The 18,704-nt window shown below is 40.5% G+C and overlaps 1 protein-coding gene across 1 annotated transcript; it reads right to left on the bottom strand.

Annotated features, from left to right (window-relative positions):
• Positions 1-160: 160 nt before the first annotated feature.
• Positions 161-17,260, bottom strand: evpla (envoplakin a). Its single transcript, XM_051384062.1, has 22 exons — positions 17,037-17,260; positions 11,594-11,693; positions 11,320-11,474; positions 10,814-10,937; positions 10,067-10,198; positions 9,881-9,922; positions 9,341-9,502; positions 9,117-9,224; positions 8,885-8,980; positions 8,628-8,738; positions 7,672-7,818; positions 7,415-7,569; positions 7,216-7,313; positions 6,892-7,064; positions 6,189-6,355; positions 5,799-5,937; positions 5,477-5,670; positions 4,885-5,035; positions 4,594-4,677; positions 4,354-4,461; positions 4,170-4,262; positions 161-4,011 (listed from the first exon to the last, which is right to left on the bottom strand). Exons 1-22 carry the CDS (start codon positions 17,096-17,098, stop codon positions 616-618), a joined length of 5,997 nt encoding a protein of 1,998 aa, XP_051240022.1. The 5' UTR covers positions 17,099-17,260; the 3' UTR covers positions 161-615.
• Positions 17,261-18,704: the final 1,444 nt, after the last annotated feature.

Below are 18,704 nucleotides of genomic sequence, written 5' to 3'. Positions count from 1 at the left end.
GTGGTGCATAAAAAGGGAAAATGTAAAAGTCACCCAGATTTGGTGTTTTAACTAGGTTCTTAAATATAAGATCTAATATTGTGTGACTATCTATTGTACCTGTTTGTGTGTGTTCTTTATTTAACAAGACTACACAGCACTGGAATTGAGGGAGTCCATGTTCTTAAACCGGTATAATTTAAATTTATTGATATTTGTTTCTTCATAAAGTATCAAACAAGATTCAGTTTAAAGTGAACAGTGTCAAGGATAGCCCACGAGTAATACAGAATCAAATCAATCTTGGTAAATAGCATTGCACCATGTCCCAGTATCCCTAATACCACAATAATATCAAAGATAAACTGCATTTATATTCTCTGTTTTTAAATTAAATCAAACAAAAATCCGCCCACATCACACATGTTTCGTAAACAAAGGCAAAACAGCAGCAATCATTTTGGCTAGACAGACAGCTTTGCAGCAGAAGACTTTTCCTGAGTCAAAATGTACATTGTAATTAATGTATTTTCATATGGTTTTAAATGTGTTTTCATATGGTTTTCCCATAATCTAATAGTACATTTTTACCACATCACTCCACGTAGCAGATATCGCCAAGTGTGTTGTAAACATCTAGAATCTTGCATATTTTGAGTTGTACGTTGGAGTGTAACCCGACTCTTTGGAGGAGGCGGGCAGCATTGGTAAGCCTGACATTGGGTCTGTCTTACAGCGATCCATAGCTTGTTTGTAGGTGATCTTCTCCTTTGTGATTGGGTCTACAATATCCTTAATGTAGGTAGTCTCAGCCTGCAGCTCCCTCATCATTGTGCTGTCGATCATTTTGGACCCAATGGCATCCAAGATGCTTACTCTGCGACCAGTGTTGGGATTGACCAGCCCTCCGGTCAGGTGTTGTGCCTCCATGTAGCGAATGGCAGTGTCCTTTGGCATCCAGCCTTTCTGAACAGCTTCTCCCACAGACAAACACTCTTTGGTCATGGGGTCTTCAACACCAGTGAAGGCCTTTTGTGCATTGAGTAGCCTCTGGAGTTGACTGTCCTCAATGAGGCCTTTAGCTGCTGCCTTGTGAACTGTGTATCTCTCCCTGTTGTTGATATCAATGATGCCACCAGTTGATGCCTGAGCCTCCAGAAGTTTTTGGGCAGTGGCTGGGTCGATCAATTTACGCAAGGCGGCATTACGTATCGTAAAGCAGGTGTCAGTGTTTGTATCAATTACTCCAGCAACTGGGTAGACTTCTTTAGCAGTGGAGAGGTCTGAGGGGGCTGATTTCACTGTTGTGGTGGACTTTGGGATGATTGAGTTGAACTGGGGTTGCTTCCTGTTGTCACCCGCAACCAGCAAGGCAAACTCTGAGATGGGAATCTTGCCTTGTTTATACTGTTGTAGATTAAACTCTGTCAGCCTTCCTTCCTTTAGAGCATCTTTGATGGAGTACTGCTTTCCACTCTTGCGATCCTGCAGTACAGATGTCTCCCCTTCAGGTCCCATCGAAGTAATCTCCTCCCAATCACACTCCAGCTCCTGAAGATGAATGTACTGTTGACGATCAATCAGGCCTTGCAGGTAGGCATCATAGGGAGACATGTCTTTGCCTGTATCTGGATCCAGAATAGTGATTTTGGTGGAGACATTGGTCTCTTTGGTCCTTGTCTCTGCTTGCTCCTCTTTCTGCAGGTTCAGCAGAAGATCTCGGATGACGCTGTCTCGCTGATGGATCTTATCTTTTTCATCCAGGATATCCCTCTCCAGACGCTGGGTTTCAGACACCATTTTAACGCTCCTCTGCCTGCTTGTCTGCGCTCTCTCACTCAATAACCTGCTCTGCTGCTGGAAAGAGAAGCTGGTGTCATGTTTCTTGGCCTCAAGTGTCCTGAGCTCCCGAGTGAGGTTGTCCCTCTCCCTCTGTAAGGCATCTCTGTTCAAATTAATGTTAGTCTCCTCTCTTGAAGAGTTGGACTTGGTGCTCATCAGAAGGTTGATTTTATCATTGAGACGTCTGATTTCATCTTCCAGGTCTTGTCTGGTATATTTTTGCTGAGAAACCTGCTCCCTCAGGCGATCCCTCTCTGCTTCGACTGCCTGGTCTTTCTCAACACGGACAACCTCTTTGTACACCGTCTTCTCACCAGACTTCTCCTTCTGCAGGATCTCAAGCTTTAGTGTGATGCTACGTATCTCTCTCTGGAGGCGTAGGATTTCACTGGATTGCGTGTCCATGTCTGAACGAAGACCGCTTGTCATCCTCTCCAGTTTCGGGTCTCTTTCAACTTTGAGTACCTCTTCGACAACAATACTTTCCTCAACAGGAGGTGGGGCATTTTCCAGCTGTGTGATCCGCAGTCGGATCTCTCTGAGCTCAGACTCGGCTTGAATCCTCTTTTGGCGCTCATCACTCTCTCTGAGGATCCTCTCTTTATCTTCCACCTTTGTTCTTAGCTGCTGCAACTCTAGGTCTATCTGACGCCGAGTCTTTACTTCTTCATCCAGGCTCCTGCTGAGCTTCTCATGCTCAATCAACTGCCTTGGGTCCTTCTGTAAACGCAAAACCTCCTTTACAACAACTTTCTCCTCAGGCTTCTGTCTCTCCAACAGGATGTATTTGTTTTGCAGATCAAACACCATCTCTTCAATGGAGCGCCGCAGTTGTGCCTCCTCCCGCACATCTCTTCTCAAGCGGTCAGCTTCTTTCTCCAAGAGAGGATCAGGTTCATACTTGATGACTTCTCTGGTGACGAGTTTGGTCTCTATCTTGGATTTTTCAGCCTTCCATTCATCTCTCTCTTTCCTAAGTAGTCTCACCTTGTCATCAAGGGAGCTGTAAGTGGTGCGTAAATGGTTCACTTGATCGTTTAGCCTCTGTATCTCTCTCTCATTTTCAGGGCTTCTTTCCTCCTTAACCACCTCTTGGAGAACTTCCTTCAGCTCCACCTTGGGCTTCTCAGAGCGAAGGATGTTCACCTCAGACATGACCTGGGTGATCTCCCTTTCCAGATCAGAGTGCTGCCTGCTGGAGTCTTGTATGTCTTTCCTGAGCCGCATTATCTCCACCTCTGTGTTTGGGTCTATCCGGTAGATCTCATTAACAATTTCCTTCACTTCGACTTTTGGCTTCCAGTTTTGAACTTCTCTGTAGCGGCTGTGGAGCTCCATCAGCTCTTTGGACAAAATGTTGTTTTCAATCCTCTCTTCGTCCACACTTGTTAGAACCCTTTTAGATTCAGTGATGAGGTCAGGGTCTTGTTCAATCTTTTTCACTTCTTTAGTGATAATCTTTGGCTTGATGTTAGGAATCAGTCTCTCAAGTGCATTAATCTGACTCCTTGTCTGGAAGATTTGATCGTTGAGTAACTTGATCTTGTTGTTCTCTTCAGAAATGTCCATCTCAAATGTTCGCACTGCCCTCAACATCTCAGGGTTCTGTTCTACTTTCAGCACTTCCTTCTTAACCACCTTCTCTTTGATAAGTGGTCTCTTCTGCTCGAGAATCGTGACTTCTGTCTTCATCTGAATCTGCTCTCCATCTCTGACTCGAATTTCCTCTCTGATCTTTCCCATTTCATCTCTTATCTTAGCAGCCTCTACATCCAGCTGAGGATCTTTCTCAAACTCTGTCACCTCTCTGGTCAACAGTTTTGGTGGAGTTTTTTTGAGGGTGTCCTCCACGATGGTGATTTTCTTGTTTAACACCTCAACATTAGTCTGGGCGGTGCTACGCCTCAGGGCCTCTTCATGCAGTATTTTCTGCAGATCGGCCAAATCACTCTCCAGTTTTGGGTCACGGTAGTACTGCAGTACTTCTTTCTCCTCAACACGCTCTACCCCTCTGCGACTCTTCAACGACAGCAACCTGTCTTTAAAGGTTCTCAGGTCTGTTTCAGCATGAACTGTCCTCTCCTTCTCTTCATCTAGCTCTTTGAACAGACCGTCTAACTCAAAAGAACTCCTTTGTTGGCTTTCAAGCTGCACTTGTTGCTGTGCCACCATTTGGACTTTGTCTTCATTCTGCAGCAGGAAAAACAAATTATTTGAATGGCAAAAAGTTGTTGTGTGTTGTTTTGTAATGTATTTTTATTTATTAGTTTTAAGGATAATATATTTTATAGTAAAGACATCATATAAAGAATAGAAAACCTTTTTTGATTCTCAATCTGTTAACTTACTTGTAAAATTAGATTCTTAGCCAAGCCCATCTGTTTTTGCCGTTGTTTGTTTTCAGCTGTTGCTTCAGTGTAACGGTTGACCAGATCCTTTTCCTGAGACACAGCAGAACATTAGTCGCCTTAAACTTTTAATAAATGTAACAAATTTATATTATGTGAAAAAAAAAAGAACTTAAAATGTTACCTCTTTCTGAATAGCATCAGCCAGTCCGGGCATACGAGGTTTCTTTGCAACAGTGGCTCCAGCATCCTCAAGTGTACTGTTGTATTTGTCAACGTTGACCTCGTATTCCTGCACAGATGTGAAGAATTAGGCTATGCTATTTTGACTTATTTCTTTTCTGTATATATAATGCCTCAAATCACCAATACATTCTCTTGCTAATATTTTATAGCATTGTATTATAATCAGTTTGAGACTTACATTGAATAGATTCTGTAGATCTTGAGACAGGTCAGCCAATCTGTCCATGTCATCTCCCTTCCTCTTTAGGTCATCCATCACCCTCTATGATAAAAAGTTAAACAGATAGTAATCACTATGTGTTATCAATGTCATCTATCATTCAATAATAGAAGATTTACATAGAGCAGAGCATTTGTATAAAGAAATCACTGACAGAGAAATTAAGAGGAGTGGATGCTCTGGAAAAAAAGATAGCACCCTCAACTATTCTTCACATGACACTTCTGTGTGGTCACCAGATAGTCTCACCTCTTGGGAACTCTGCTTAGCAGTGATCTGAGACAGATCATCATTGTAGTTAATCTGGTTTGTAGGCAGGTTGTCCAGGAAGGAGTTCAGGGATTTGCTTGTGCTCTGGAACTCCTGGTTCTTCGTTCCAGCTTCTTGTAAGATGTTTTCTCTAGAGAATTCATCAATATGACAGAAATATTAAACAACTGACTTTGTAAAAGCTCTGCATTATGGTACTTTCTAATTCAAAGAGCGGGTTATAAGCTCAGGTTTTCCTTCATGCCTTTTCCTAGAACATATTTATATTTGAGGTATAAGTAGCTTAAACATTTGCCTGACCACTGACTTTACAAATATCAACTTTTTCTATGTACTGTTACTGTATATATGTAATTTATATTTAATCACAAATACCTGCTTTTGCCAAATAAGGATCAACATAATCCTTTTATTTGCAACATTAATGGCCTCGGCATAGTAGTACAATTGTATACACTTTAGTACACGCAAACCTGCTACAGTTTGCGTATGTCTATGAACTGTGAGCAGGATAAGTAAAAGGTGATTTTCCCTTTTGGTGTTTTGCTGTTGACCGCAGTCTGATTCTCACCTCTCTTTCAGCTGGTTGGCCACATTTGCATAGCGGGTCTGCAGCTGCTTGACGTCTGTTCTCTGGCGCTGGATGTCAGGGCAGAACTCCTGGTAGCCCTGCTCCAGGGAGCTGCACAGCTGCTGTGTGGTCTCCAGATCCTGACTCAGCTTCTTCATGTCGTCCTGAGCCGCTGCCACAGACTTTTGCTGGTACTGAATACAGCAAAGGAGACAGGCAATTTAAAATCAGTCAAATCCAAATTGAGTCTATGAGAAAAAGAGAATCACCTGTGTGGTAGAGGTAAGAGCTTAAAAGAATGTGGAAATGCAGATTTCCTCACCTGAATGTCCTCAGTGCGGGCTTGGATTGCATTTGGTACGTCAGGTATTGGACCATCTTCACTCAGCTTTTTCTCAAAACCAGAGACAAGGCCATCCACCTTCTTAATCTGACTCTCCAGTTTGAGAGATGCATTTGCTCTGGAAAAAAAAAAAAATATATATATATATATATATATAATTATAAGTGTACTGAAATGGTTGAGTTCAGAAGCAGAGCTCAACAATGGCAGACAGACTAAATATGACTAAAAACATGACAGGTCTTAATGTTGTTTTGTCAATTTCTTTTTGTTAATTTGCCACTTTGAAACAGGAATAACCATATGGAGACAAAACCCTCCACCATGTGACTGCATACATGCAACTTCCCAAACACAACGTCCTCTTACTTCTTGCCATAGAGGTCAGCAAGTTCTGCAATGCTGTCGTGCTTGTTGTTGGCAGCGTTCAGTTTGAGTGGCAGTGCAGAAGAAGCACTGCTGGACAGCAGGGGCTGCAGGTCAGCCTGAGCTGCCAGCTTCTGCTGCTCCAGAGCCTTCAGAGTCTTGGCAGCTTCCTGTAACAGACCAATGTAGATACTTTAGATACTTGCACTAATATACTAGTAGGCTTTTCCACAGTTTCTACAATATCATTACCAAGGGGTATCTGCGGATCAGTCTTGTTTCTATTTGGAAATTATGCCTAGACTCAAGAGAAACCCCATCGACCCATTGGTTGTAACTTTACGTATTTAAATATAAAATTAGTTGTTCCATTTTTATCCTCATTTTATAGCTTCTGTATGTTTGTCCTCATGACAGTTCTCTGTATGTGGGAGAAGCAGTTTGGATTTCATTATTTGTACAATCTGAACCTGGGCTAAAGTTTGGGTTCATAATGAGCAACCAGTATCTTATGATGGACATTAAATTAAGTAAAATAAATTAAGCCACATAGTTGATTCCATTTAGTAAATTAGTGCTTTCACACACATTTCCTCTAAATCTAAAGTATAGACTGAAAGAATCCACACAGAAACATGCTTCAATTAATACAGATTGAATGAAAAACAACAGTGTTGATGTCTGTTGGTAACTTTATTCCTCTCACCTCTTGTTCCCTCAGCCTGTTGGCCAGATCTCCGGCTGGGTCAGTGCGGCTCAGTGGGGCTCGCAGGCGGCTCAGCATGCTCTCCTCAGCACTGGCCAGGTCGTCGTCCAGCTTGTCCAGCTGCTGAGCCAGGGCTGTCACTTTGGGATCCATTGCAGCAGAAGACACTGGAGCTGAATGAGGAGACAGGGAAGTTTACTGACTGATAACACTTTCACGATTTAACACTATTTGTGCAACTGGTCATAAATATTTATAATGCTTTATAGAACCAATGATGTCATATGAATAGGATATTTAAGGATTTCATTTATAGACAAGGACCTGATTGTTGGGATCTGGAGACGTCTGATTTGTGATTTTTCAGGGATGCCGCCAGAGCAGCTCTTCTCTTCTTGATGTCTTGAAGTTCACGACCCAACCTAATGAAGAGAGAGTCAGAGAGGAAGGAAATAGGAACAGTATTACTGACACATTCTTGCATTGTTGTGGCTGCATAATAATAAAGCCTTGCATCACTTACAGGTCCACTTTGTCAATGGCCTCTGGATCAGGTGGAGGAATCTGGAAGCAAACTCCTGGGAAGGTTTTTGTTTTCCCATCAGTGGAGACAATGTCCCAGTTCTCGATGTCTGAGTTCGATTTCAGGGTGCACTTCTCCCCTCTTGACAGAGAAGCCTAGATGATAATGATAAAAATGTTTAGACCAGACTGAATTGAAATCAGCCAGATACTTGACGGTCTCTGCCTCACAACAATTAAAGATTTCAGAAGAGCCACCTTGTCTGTCTCCCAGTCACACAGGGACTCTACTGTGATGGGTCTGTTGGGGTTGTTGCGTCGTAGCTTCAGAGGAGCGATGGTGGTGCTGCGTCTCCTCAGGTCTGCCAGCAGCTGCTCACTGTTCTGTACAGCCTTCTCTTCTGCCTGGTGGGAAACAGATACAGAGGGAGAAAGTCTGAACTGTAATCTCTTGTTTCTAATGACAGTTTAATGCACCTTTGTTTGGGGTGTCCTGAACACTGCAAACCTACCTTTTTTTGGCTGGATATTAAACTAGGATGCATGATAAGTTTTGTTAGTGGGACTAAACCAATGAGCTGGTTTTATTTTGAAAGATGAACTCCAGCAAACAATGTAAAATAATAATTGAAAAAGGAAATTACTTAAAGAAGAAATTCAGCAATATTTATGGGTGGATGTGTGCTGTGCTATTTTGTGCCTATTTATTATGCCACGTATATGAATTTCATTAGATATGCTGATTTAGATATGTTTCATTTTGTCTTATTATTATCTAGCAAGAGAATCTAACAGATTAAAATGAGCCTTTATGCAAAATGTACAGTTGTTGTTACATAAAAAAAACAACATATAAATAAATAATTATGTTCCAGAATAATGAATAATGCGTAGGTATACAAATGTCTAACATACAATAATAATAATCATAATAAAAATAATAATAATAATGTAAACCTACTTTATGTGTCCAGTCTTTCTCCATATTAAAACTAACTACCATCACTTCCTAATATATATAATTATATGTATTATTATTATATATATTATTATATATAATATTATTATAATATATATATATGATAATATATATAATGTTTTCTTCTCATATGACCAAGTCTCTCCCACGCCTCCCACAGGGAGGTGCAGGTTGAATCTTATGTGTGTATCGTCTTGCTTGATTCAGTAATATTGACTATAAAAGTTCCCCGTACCTCGAGCTGCAGCAATGTCTCCGAGTTACTCTTCTTGCTGATGGAGATGGGGTCCAGGCTGTTGTTGAGTTTGGTCATTGTCTCTGATAGTTGATCTGTCTCCATTTGGTACTGGAAAATTTCACAAAAATATATATTTTTGCACAACAGGGAGATATATTCAGTGTATGATAGAGAGACAAAATATGCATTATGTTCTCACATAAACACAAAATAATAATAATGACAAATTGTGGTTTATGCTTTCCCATATTTACCCGTTTGAATTCTTCCACATTGTCCAGGTGTGTCTCTTGACAAATGCAGAGATTGAGGAATTTCTGCCAATCGTTTCGTACAGCATCTTTCTGAGCCTTGAAATGTAATGTAATTAGTTTATTTTAACCTGGAGTTTAAAAGGTTAAACTTCATGACATATCTAAAGTTGAAGACTTTGGCCTTTAAAGCATTTGCTGTTCAAAGCAGTGTCCTCTGGATAATGACAGGTACCTGTATTGTGTCACTTGCAGGGTGTTTCATTTCAATGAGTCTGTCTCCTTCCTCCTGAAGTTTGTTCACCTCGCTCTCATGGGACAGCAGGCTGTTGTTCTTGAAGTTCTGGTTGAGATCATATCAAATTGGGGTTGTTAATGTGTTTGATCAGGACTAATACCTCAGTACGGATCATTACGGTATTTTTCACTGTTTTGGCTAAACAACCCGTCGGTCCTGACCTCATACTGCCTGCGGACGTCAGGAGGGTCCACCATGCGGTCACTCCAGTCCTGCTTTGTGATCTTATCTTGTTCTTCTCCCAGAAAGGCCAGTTCCTTGTTGCAGCCCTGCATGTACTCGTACAGGCTGTTCAGGTAGTGGCGACGCCACTTGGAGTTGTCCTGAGGAAAAAATAAATAAAACTGAATAAAACCTGAGAAGCTCTGAAAGTTTCTTGTTAAATAAAAAAACAATACATTTAACCAAAGTTAGGGAGAAGAGGAAGAATAGCTCAAAAGTGATTTCAGTATGTGGACATTTTATTTGCTAATATTAAATAACAAAGAATTATTTCTGATACATGAACAGAAAAACATACACACTATCACATGATAATTAACCAATAAAGGGCAAAGAATGAAGGTAGTTTCATTGTAACTTTAAAGAGAAAGATATTTTTCATGGCCCCCCAATAAATCTTCACTCATTGTCTTTTCATCACAAAACTTAAAAATAAACGATTCACCAATATTACGTGATTAGTGATGAACTCAACTCACCAGTATATTGTTGTACTGTTTCTTCAGGGCTGTATATTTCTCCTAAAAGACAAAATAGCAACATACCATATAAACTGAAAACGTTCTCAAGACATTGACAGTTTTGATGAGCTGCTGTGATGGATTTGGAGCGATTTGCTTAAGAGTATCCTGTGAATGTGTTTTCATGTAAGCATGTTTGTCCACCTTGCTGCCTGCAGAGCTGACGCAGAGCTGTGAGCTGTAGCCTTCGACCTCTTTGTGCAGGATGTTGTGAGCAGCAATCTGCTTCTCCAGGTCAGCCATGGTGGGCCCGTACTCCTCCACGTTCACCTCTTTCTGTGATCACACACACACACAAGAATACAGTTGATGTTGTGTAGAGACAACATAACAACCAGGCTGAGGGACTCTTTCACTAGATGTGTTTTTAACTTGCTCATCTCTGGCTAATGTGTTTATTAGGGTAGTAAGAATCTGTAAAGCATTGGTTTATAACTGAAAACATGCACAACATCAATAACAACAGGTATGTCCTGGATGTGGAGCAGCAGTAGATGTATTATTGTATGTTATTGTTAACTAATCCCATAAGAAAAACAGACTTCCTTACTCTGGCTGTCAGTCAACCCGAAGATTATTTGTTCCTGAATATGTAAATCTCTAGAAAAAAAACTCACTTTTAAAAAAAAGCTCAGTAATTTCCTAAAACAACGAGGCACTATAGTTTTTTTCTCGCCAAAATCACTAAAACTGGAGTAAATAGCGCATTTGTTGGGGACTATTTTCAACAGTGGATTAATACACATTGTACAATGGTCTTTTCGTGGGATTAGTTGACAATAAGAAAAGTATGACATGCTGCCAACATCCTTTACATAACATAAATCCTGGATGTTCTGAGAGTTTTTAAGCAGACTGGCCCAAATGTTCAGACAGCGTTATTAAACTTACTTGCTTCTCGTTGAAAACAGGCGCCCAGTCGATTCTCGGCATCAGCGACACGTCGTCAATCTGCTCATAGATTTCTCGGTAGAAGGTGCAGTCCTTTAACCAGCGCTCATGGAGGAGCATGACACTGGAGTCACCAGAGAACAGAGGAGGGGCAAAGAAACAAACAACTTACAACAGGTTTTTATTTCAGTGTGCCTCTTTCCAAAGTCTGTTTGTATGTTTATTTTCTGTCTTGTTTGTCCTGATTGACAGACAGAGACTTTGTAATGAGGAGTGACATTATGAAATGGGAGAAAATGGCTAAATAATGTCTATTTATCTTATATCTATGGGCCTCCACAAGCATTAGCATTAGCTTTAGGTTGGGGATCCAGTAATGTGCTGTTGTGGACTAATGTGTGATTTTTACTTTCAAAGGATCATGAAAGGAAACTTTTCCACACTTCTCTGCATTGGGTAGCTGTACTGTAATTCCTCTGTGTCGTATTTATTCTGTAACAACTCACTCGCTCTCTATCTCGCGGGCTTGTGGGTGTTTGAGCTTCTTGGCCTTGTCGACGTCGAGGAAAAGCTGCTTCAGCAGGGCCTCGGCCTCGCCCAGCTTGGTTGATATCTCAGCCTGATGCTTGAAGGGCTGGTCTTTCTTCTCATTTTCATTATCCTGGTGGAAGCAGACAACAGTCAGGGGGGTTTCATTTAGAAAGGGCCTCCCAGTAAAAGTGATGTATCATTAGTGCATTAGTTTGAGTTTGTCTGTCAGTGTGTGCTTGTGTGTCTCACCACTGCCAGCATCTCCTCAGACCGGAGGATGTCTTTCTCCACCTGGTCGGCATTCTTTTGCATCTGGGCAATCAGCAAGGCCAAGCTGCTGGCCTGGTTCCTGCAGGGTGAGGAGAAAGGCCACAGATTAAGACAGAAGCACAGAACAGATTACGTATTGTCAAGAATCAGTTCAGTCTTCTCCTCTTGTGCATTGAAAAAGACAACCAAACCAATGGCACGTCAGTAATTATGCTTTCTTTGGTGTAACTTCACAAATAAATAAAACATTTTTTTATAGACTAAAGAGCTCTGCCATGTTGTAGGACAATAAACTTTAAGGACAAAACATATTTTCTCAACCGTCTCTGAGACTGACGGAGGCCAGCGGCTCCAACCAGGAGAGAGACAGGAGAGGCCTAAGCAGCAAGTTGTTAGTGCGTTAATTTCTAAATAACTTTTAATGTTTTACATCATCCGTCGTATTTATCCGTCCACGGGTATTTTTTTGGGAAGTTGGAAGTTATTTATTCTGTGTTTTAAACAAGACTTATTGTTAAGATGTTACACTTAAAAATAAATAAACAAATTCATTAATAAACTTTTCCAAAGAAATATATAGATATTTAAAGATATATGTATTAGAATATATAAATTCATATCAGAAATGCGTGATGGCTAGTGACAGTCTTTAGCAGCCCTAATCTCCAGGATCAAAAATCTGTACCGATGCAGTTTTCCTTTCTCTCTTTTCACTTGTTGCCATTATCTGACTGATGCCTGTTTATCAAGATCAAACACAACCTGACAAATCACGCACTGTCTCAAGGGCCAGAGGTTATTTAATTTCAACTTCCGAGCCAACCCCGAAGCGTTCCTTAAATTCTAGCCATTCCTCAGTGGCTGACTGTGACTGTCACCTCCCCCTGTCACTGTCACTGTTTCTCTCTGTCAATGCCACTCTTCCAGTTTTGGCTGCAAAAAGGTAAAACGATGCCTCAGACAAAAGGAAAAGTAAGGAGATTCTGCTGGCTGGCAATTAGAGATGAACTACACCCATAAAACTAAATAAGAGGTCTGTTTGTCAAAAATCAAAAGATTTGAATAAAAATCACAGGATGATATTACAATCTGATAAGAACAGGTTTTTGTGTTAACTACATCTTGGGAGTTTAATTTATTTATTGGTGAGTGAGTGATCAGTTATAGTGGATCTAAATCAAATCATCTGAGAAGGTGTGTGTTTAAACAAGGGAGAACAATATATACAGTATAATACTACAGTCACCAGATCTGTTTTCACTGTCTGCTCAATCCCAGTTAACTAAGTTTTCCTCCACAGGTGCAGGGAAACTTCCTGCATGAAACCTGCAGGTTGAATTTCTTACTGCATTTATAATTTGCATATCCAATGTCTCCATTTTGAGGTGCCATAAAAACTGCCTCCCCAAAACTAATCCAGATGTTACTGTTGTGTGTATAAATATGTCTTTTTTGAAAGTCCAGTTATCATTTTACCACACATTCATTCACCAGCAAATGTAATACCCATAATGTACAGCATTTACACTAAAATAAGTCTTTAATCATTGAAAATGTGACAAGACCTGTTAAACTCTTGCTTTCTTGCTGAGTTTATGGTAGCAGGGCTGAAAAACCTTCATTCATGCACTTAAACCTCTCAAATAACGCTGATACGTAACCAAAGAATGTCGGCAAACCATTGAAGACCTCGCTGATTAACTGATAAAACATACCAAAGCTACCTCAGAGAACAAAGCCATGTCGCCTTGGAAAGAAAACGAGCAAATGTCACAGGAGGTAGATTTACAACATTGACGACCTAAATTGATCGTCGTTAAAGAGCAGCACACGACTCTTTAATGATGGAGCAGAGGACAGAGGAATGCAGAGACGTCCTCTTGCACTGACTCGCAAGCTGATCTGGTTCTGCAGCTGCTCTGACAATGGCCTCCCTATTCCTGCTCACTCAGCAGGAGAGACAGGTATCTGCTGCACACTCACAATAATTATTTCTCAACTTTTAAGCCAAAGAAATGCTTGTGCTATTGTTCAGAGGACCCATCAGTGTCAGCAGAGGATCAGTGATTAATGAAGCACTGTGTTAATATGACCTGCAGGCTTTTACCACCTGTCCTCTTCTTAATGTGTTTTCACTGTTTTTGAGTTGTTGTTACTTTTGACCTTAAAAATGAAAAAATCAATAGTTTGTTCATATGATTCAGTGATTTAGTTATTTTCTAACATATTTTAATGTCAGACATTGAATGTGTGTCTCTGTGTTGATACAGGCTGGTAGAGTTTAATGTTCTCATATGTTTTATTGCTATAAATATACTAAATCTCAGTTAACTAAATCTATCTTACTAACTAATCTAGTTACTAACTCAAATCTGTCATTAAATTTAAGTTTGACTTCTTTTCCCTTACACTTTTTTCAAATATAAATTGTGACCTGAGGGTGACCTAATTTGAACTTACCTTTACTATATTATTATTACAACTATATGATGGGAGGGGAGGTTGTTGTTGGTGATGTGAGTAGAATAGTTGATACATTTCCTCCTTGATAAAGCTCAAGAAGCCGAATGACCTCTGTGATAATATAATAATAACAAATCATGTATCTGCATCCAGCTTCAGTGTGCCTTTCCTCTGATCTGGGGTGCAGGACGGCATGTTGCACCTGTAGCTACCTTGAGCTGCTCACAAACAGCACTGCTGTCTCTGACACTGTTGGGGTGTGTCTTTTCCTGTGTTCAGTGAGCTGAATAGAAACGTCCAATGGCAAACAATGCACTCCATTTAAAATATAAATAACAATGCAATGAATAAAAACCTCACCAAACAATGAGTGTTTCAGTTATGAAACATGCACATGTATGTAAGGATAGCTGCTGAGCTAGCAGCTATGACTGATTTCACTTGAAAGCAGGTTAACTGGATAACCAACATAATTCAGAAGGGCTGGTCTGCATTTTTCAGTTCATTGGAAGATCACAAAACTTGCACCATAAACACTCCCTGATTTGGTGATACCTCTTACATTTCTTCCAAGCTCCCAGTTTATATCATAAATTTAATGGACCTTTTTCACAGCAGTTATTTTGACATAAAACAGTAGGGTAAACACAGGAGTTACCAATCATACTAATTAAGGCTCCGTTCCATTGAGTGGACATCAGCACACAACAACAGCACCCTGACTCTGTTTGACCTGAAATTAACAGATCCTAATTAGTATCATTTTACCCTACTATTGTATGTCAATGTTATTGTATGGCTGCCGTGAAAAAGCAGCTTAAAACGAAGCAAAGCTGCAGATGGTTGTTGTTGTTATCACTTGGCAGGATCAGCAGCATGTGTGACCCCTTTTTCATATCACAAAGAAGAACTGCAAAGCTTTATTCTGCCCACTAACAGAACAAAGACAGTCAGCAGTCACAGTGTCATTATCACATCACTGCGTCGCCAGCGATGTGAGCTGGGATGTAAATGGCACAAAGGCACCAGCAGAACGAGATGTGGCAAGCAATCAGTGCTTATGGGCGTCACATCATCCGCCCCCATACACCAACCAGCACACACACACACACACACACACACACACACACACACACACACACACACACACACACACACACACACACACACAGGTTCTACAGCTATCCTTGTTCGGTATTTCATTGCCTTCATTCATTGGGGACAGCCTTCAAACTAACCATAACCAGGACCTCAGAAAAGACGTTTTTGCCACATTAGGGACGCTCTTTGGTCGCCATGACACAAACCACTATGTTGGATGTAATTTCCAATTACAAAAGCTGCTTTTTAAGTTTCTTTACATTTTGTGACACTAAATGTGTCTTTTATTGTAAAGTAACCGAACTCAGTGTTGATTCATTGGTTAGATTACATTAGTGCTGAATAAGAATAAGTTGATTCATCAGTTTAAACAACAACAATTCTGATCATCCATCATTTAAGGCATTTATCAAGTAAAAATGTGAAATAATTTCTGGTTTCAGATTATGAAATGTGACGATTTGCTGCTTTTCTCTCTTTTCTATCATTTGACATAAAAAGTTATTTTAGTAGGGGCTCTGGGAAATAGTGATCAGAATCAATTATTTGAAAGAATAATCTAAAGATGAATCAATAATGGAAATTATCTTATCTTATCTTAATTGATTTGATGGGTGATGGAAAAGTCTTAACGGCCAAACGAACAGAGCTACATGTCCTGTGTCACACCGTAAAGAACAGTTGGGAACCAACGCCCACATCAGAGAAAGAAACCAGCTGAGCAGTACAGACTGCCCATCCCTCATCACACCTCAGCAGCGAAACAACATGTCCAAGAGGGCAGGGGCAAGGTGAAACCACAGGCTGGTCACCACCTGCTGAGGAACAAAAACTATTCATCAGAGTGGCAGCTGAATGTATCTCCAGATTCTCTCTGACATACTGGTGGTCCTGTCACATACTGTGTGTTTAAAAGTGGCTGAAAGCCGTTACGTCAAATAAATCACCGGAAGTCAAGTATGTCAAAAAGGTCTCATTGCTCCTATTAATTAAATAAGTACAGGGCAGAGGGAAATCACCTTATCATCACCTCTTTACATACCGATAAAGTATTTCTGATTCTGATCAGTTACTTATATTTCTTATCACATTTAGCAAATGAATGATCACAATGAATGATCATTTAGCTCCTTACTGTCTCCTTAAGTTTAAAGCATTAAAAGTACAGGAACATTTCATATATTACACATCAAATGAAGCTTTTTTGTCTTTTTTTTTTTACATGCTTCTAAATTTAAGCACTGTTTTGAAACATGTACTGTTTTCGCAGTACAGCAGCTACATTATCTCTTGACACTCAGTCCTTAGAGGATTTCTTTTTTTCTCACTGAAACATGATCACTAACAACAATAATCGTCAAAAGTCTAAATCTCGGTTCAGATTTGAGGTAAAAATGGCTCAATGAGTCACATTTTTGGGGTTTGAGTGCCTGAGAAGCAGGTTGAAGCAGGTTTCTTTCTTTGACTTTCACTCGTAGTCATAAACACATTTTTCACTGGTTCCACCTGTTGTGCTGAAGCACCTCATGTTTACAAAGTAAACCTGACCTCAGGGACCCGTTAACAGGCTGCCAAACATCTCAATAAGCTTTCACCATCCCAGAGGATTCACTTTGACATAACTGGAAATCAGTGAGGAAATTCCCTGAGCAAACTAGCAGTAAAACTTTCTTTCAACCCAGCCACAGTGTAACAGGAGGAGAACCGTAGAGGGAAAGAGGACAACGGCACGCACAGGAAACATGACACAGTTCTCGGGCTGGGGAAGAACAGGAGGAGCGGGAACATGGCCGAGATACAGTGTCACATACATTCATACATGCATTACATTCTTAAAATCCACAGGGAAAAAACTCACTTGCTGATCTTGCCCGAGAGCTTGAGCGTACCGTCCTTCGTACTTTCCTTTTTCTTGAACATCTTGGAGGTTGTGGTGGGTCAGCCAGAGATCCCACAAAAGTCTGTCACTCTCTCTCTCTCTCTCTCTCTCTCTCCTTTTACTCCTTCTTCGTCTCTGTCTTCCTCACCCTGTGGCACACACTCTGGCTCTCCTTCCCCTTTGGTTCTTCTCAAGCACACTCAAACAGACACATACACACACACACACACACAAATTCACGTCAGCACCGTGGCAGCTCCTCCCAGACAGGTTAACAGGTGTGTCACCACCCAGACATCCACCTAGTAGGGGAAGACCAGACCGACCGGTTCCCTGCACCCTCCTGTCCTCCCACCTTCAGCCCTGCCCTTCCTTTTCAGCGGGGCCCTGACACACTCTCAGATCTCTCACAGGGAGCAAGGGGCCCTTTAATTAGCATGGATGCATAATTCATGGAGCCGGAGGGGCACTGAATTCCTGCAGGGAGATGAGGACAAAATACCTTTTATTCACACTAATAGCATTCACTAGTGAATTAATAGTGAGTGCAGGTGGGGAAAATCAAGTTGCAGTGAGTGTTTCCAAATCTGGCTGATGGATGGTCTCAGGGTTGCTTCGTCCTCACCTCCTGTTCTCCTTGTTTCCTGTCGTCTCTCTCTCACTATCTAATAAAGGCATGAAACACTTCCAAATATATTTTATGTAAAATTATACAACTTGAATCCCAGACACATATATAGACACAGGTCATTTTCATCACACGTGGGTGGAAATACTCCATTACTTGGATTTAACAAACAAACCTGGATTTAATTCGTTGTGGGTCTGAATTCTGGGTAGAAGGGACACAACTACTTACTTTTGTGGTAGCAGGAAAATAATATAACAAGTAGTCAAATTAATTACTGTTGGCAGGAAATAACAAGTAAAGTAATAACATTACTTTTGAAAAGAGTAATGAGTAATAAATTAAATAGTTTGAGTAACTAGGTCAACACTGGTCACTAATGTAACAGCTGATTTATTTGTATATTAACCTTCATATATTCTCAAATTCCCTCCTGTGGTAACTGTTGACTTTAATCCACAAACTTTCACTGGAAACCTTCTAAATGGACTTTTGCAGAATAAAAATGCAAATCAATTTGTGTAGGACCAGTGTGTATAATTCAGTGGCATCTCGTGGTGTAGTTGGAGCTCGCTTCACCGTCCAATACCAAGTGCAAAGGATGAACTACGGTGGCCATGAAATGTACTATAACTTGAAAGGACCTATCTGGACCTCGTTTTGTTTTCTCTGTTCTGGACTACCGTAGAAACATGGTGGCCGCAAGGGCAGGTGACCTGCGCTGTCTGTAGATAAAAACAGCTCATTCTAATTTAACAAAAATATAAAGATTCTTATTTTTAGGGGATAATACACAAATTTAAACATTGCTATGCATATTATATTCAATATCTGCCTTTCTAAATGTTACAAACTGGCCTTTAAATACATTTGAGTGATAGGAATGGGAACTTTACAGCATGTACAGAGTCCTAGTTTACACAGATAACATGTTTGATGTATTGTTTCATTTCCCTGATTTCTTTTCTTCAACATCTGATTGGGCATTTTAATATAATTATTATTATTATTACTATTTA

Source organism: Dicentrarchus labrax, unplaced genomic scaffold (assembly GCF_905237075.1).
Source record: "Dicentrarchus labrax unplaced genomic scaffold, dlabrax2021, whole genome shotgun sequence".
NCBI lineage: Eukaryota > Metazoa > Chordata > Actinopteri > Moronidae > Dicentrarchus > Dicentrarchus labrax.
Note: the sequence above shows the minus strand (reverse complement) of the source record. Positions and strands in the feature narration are given on the sequence as shown.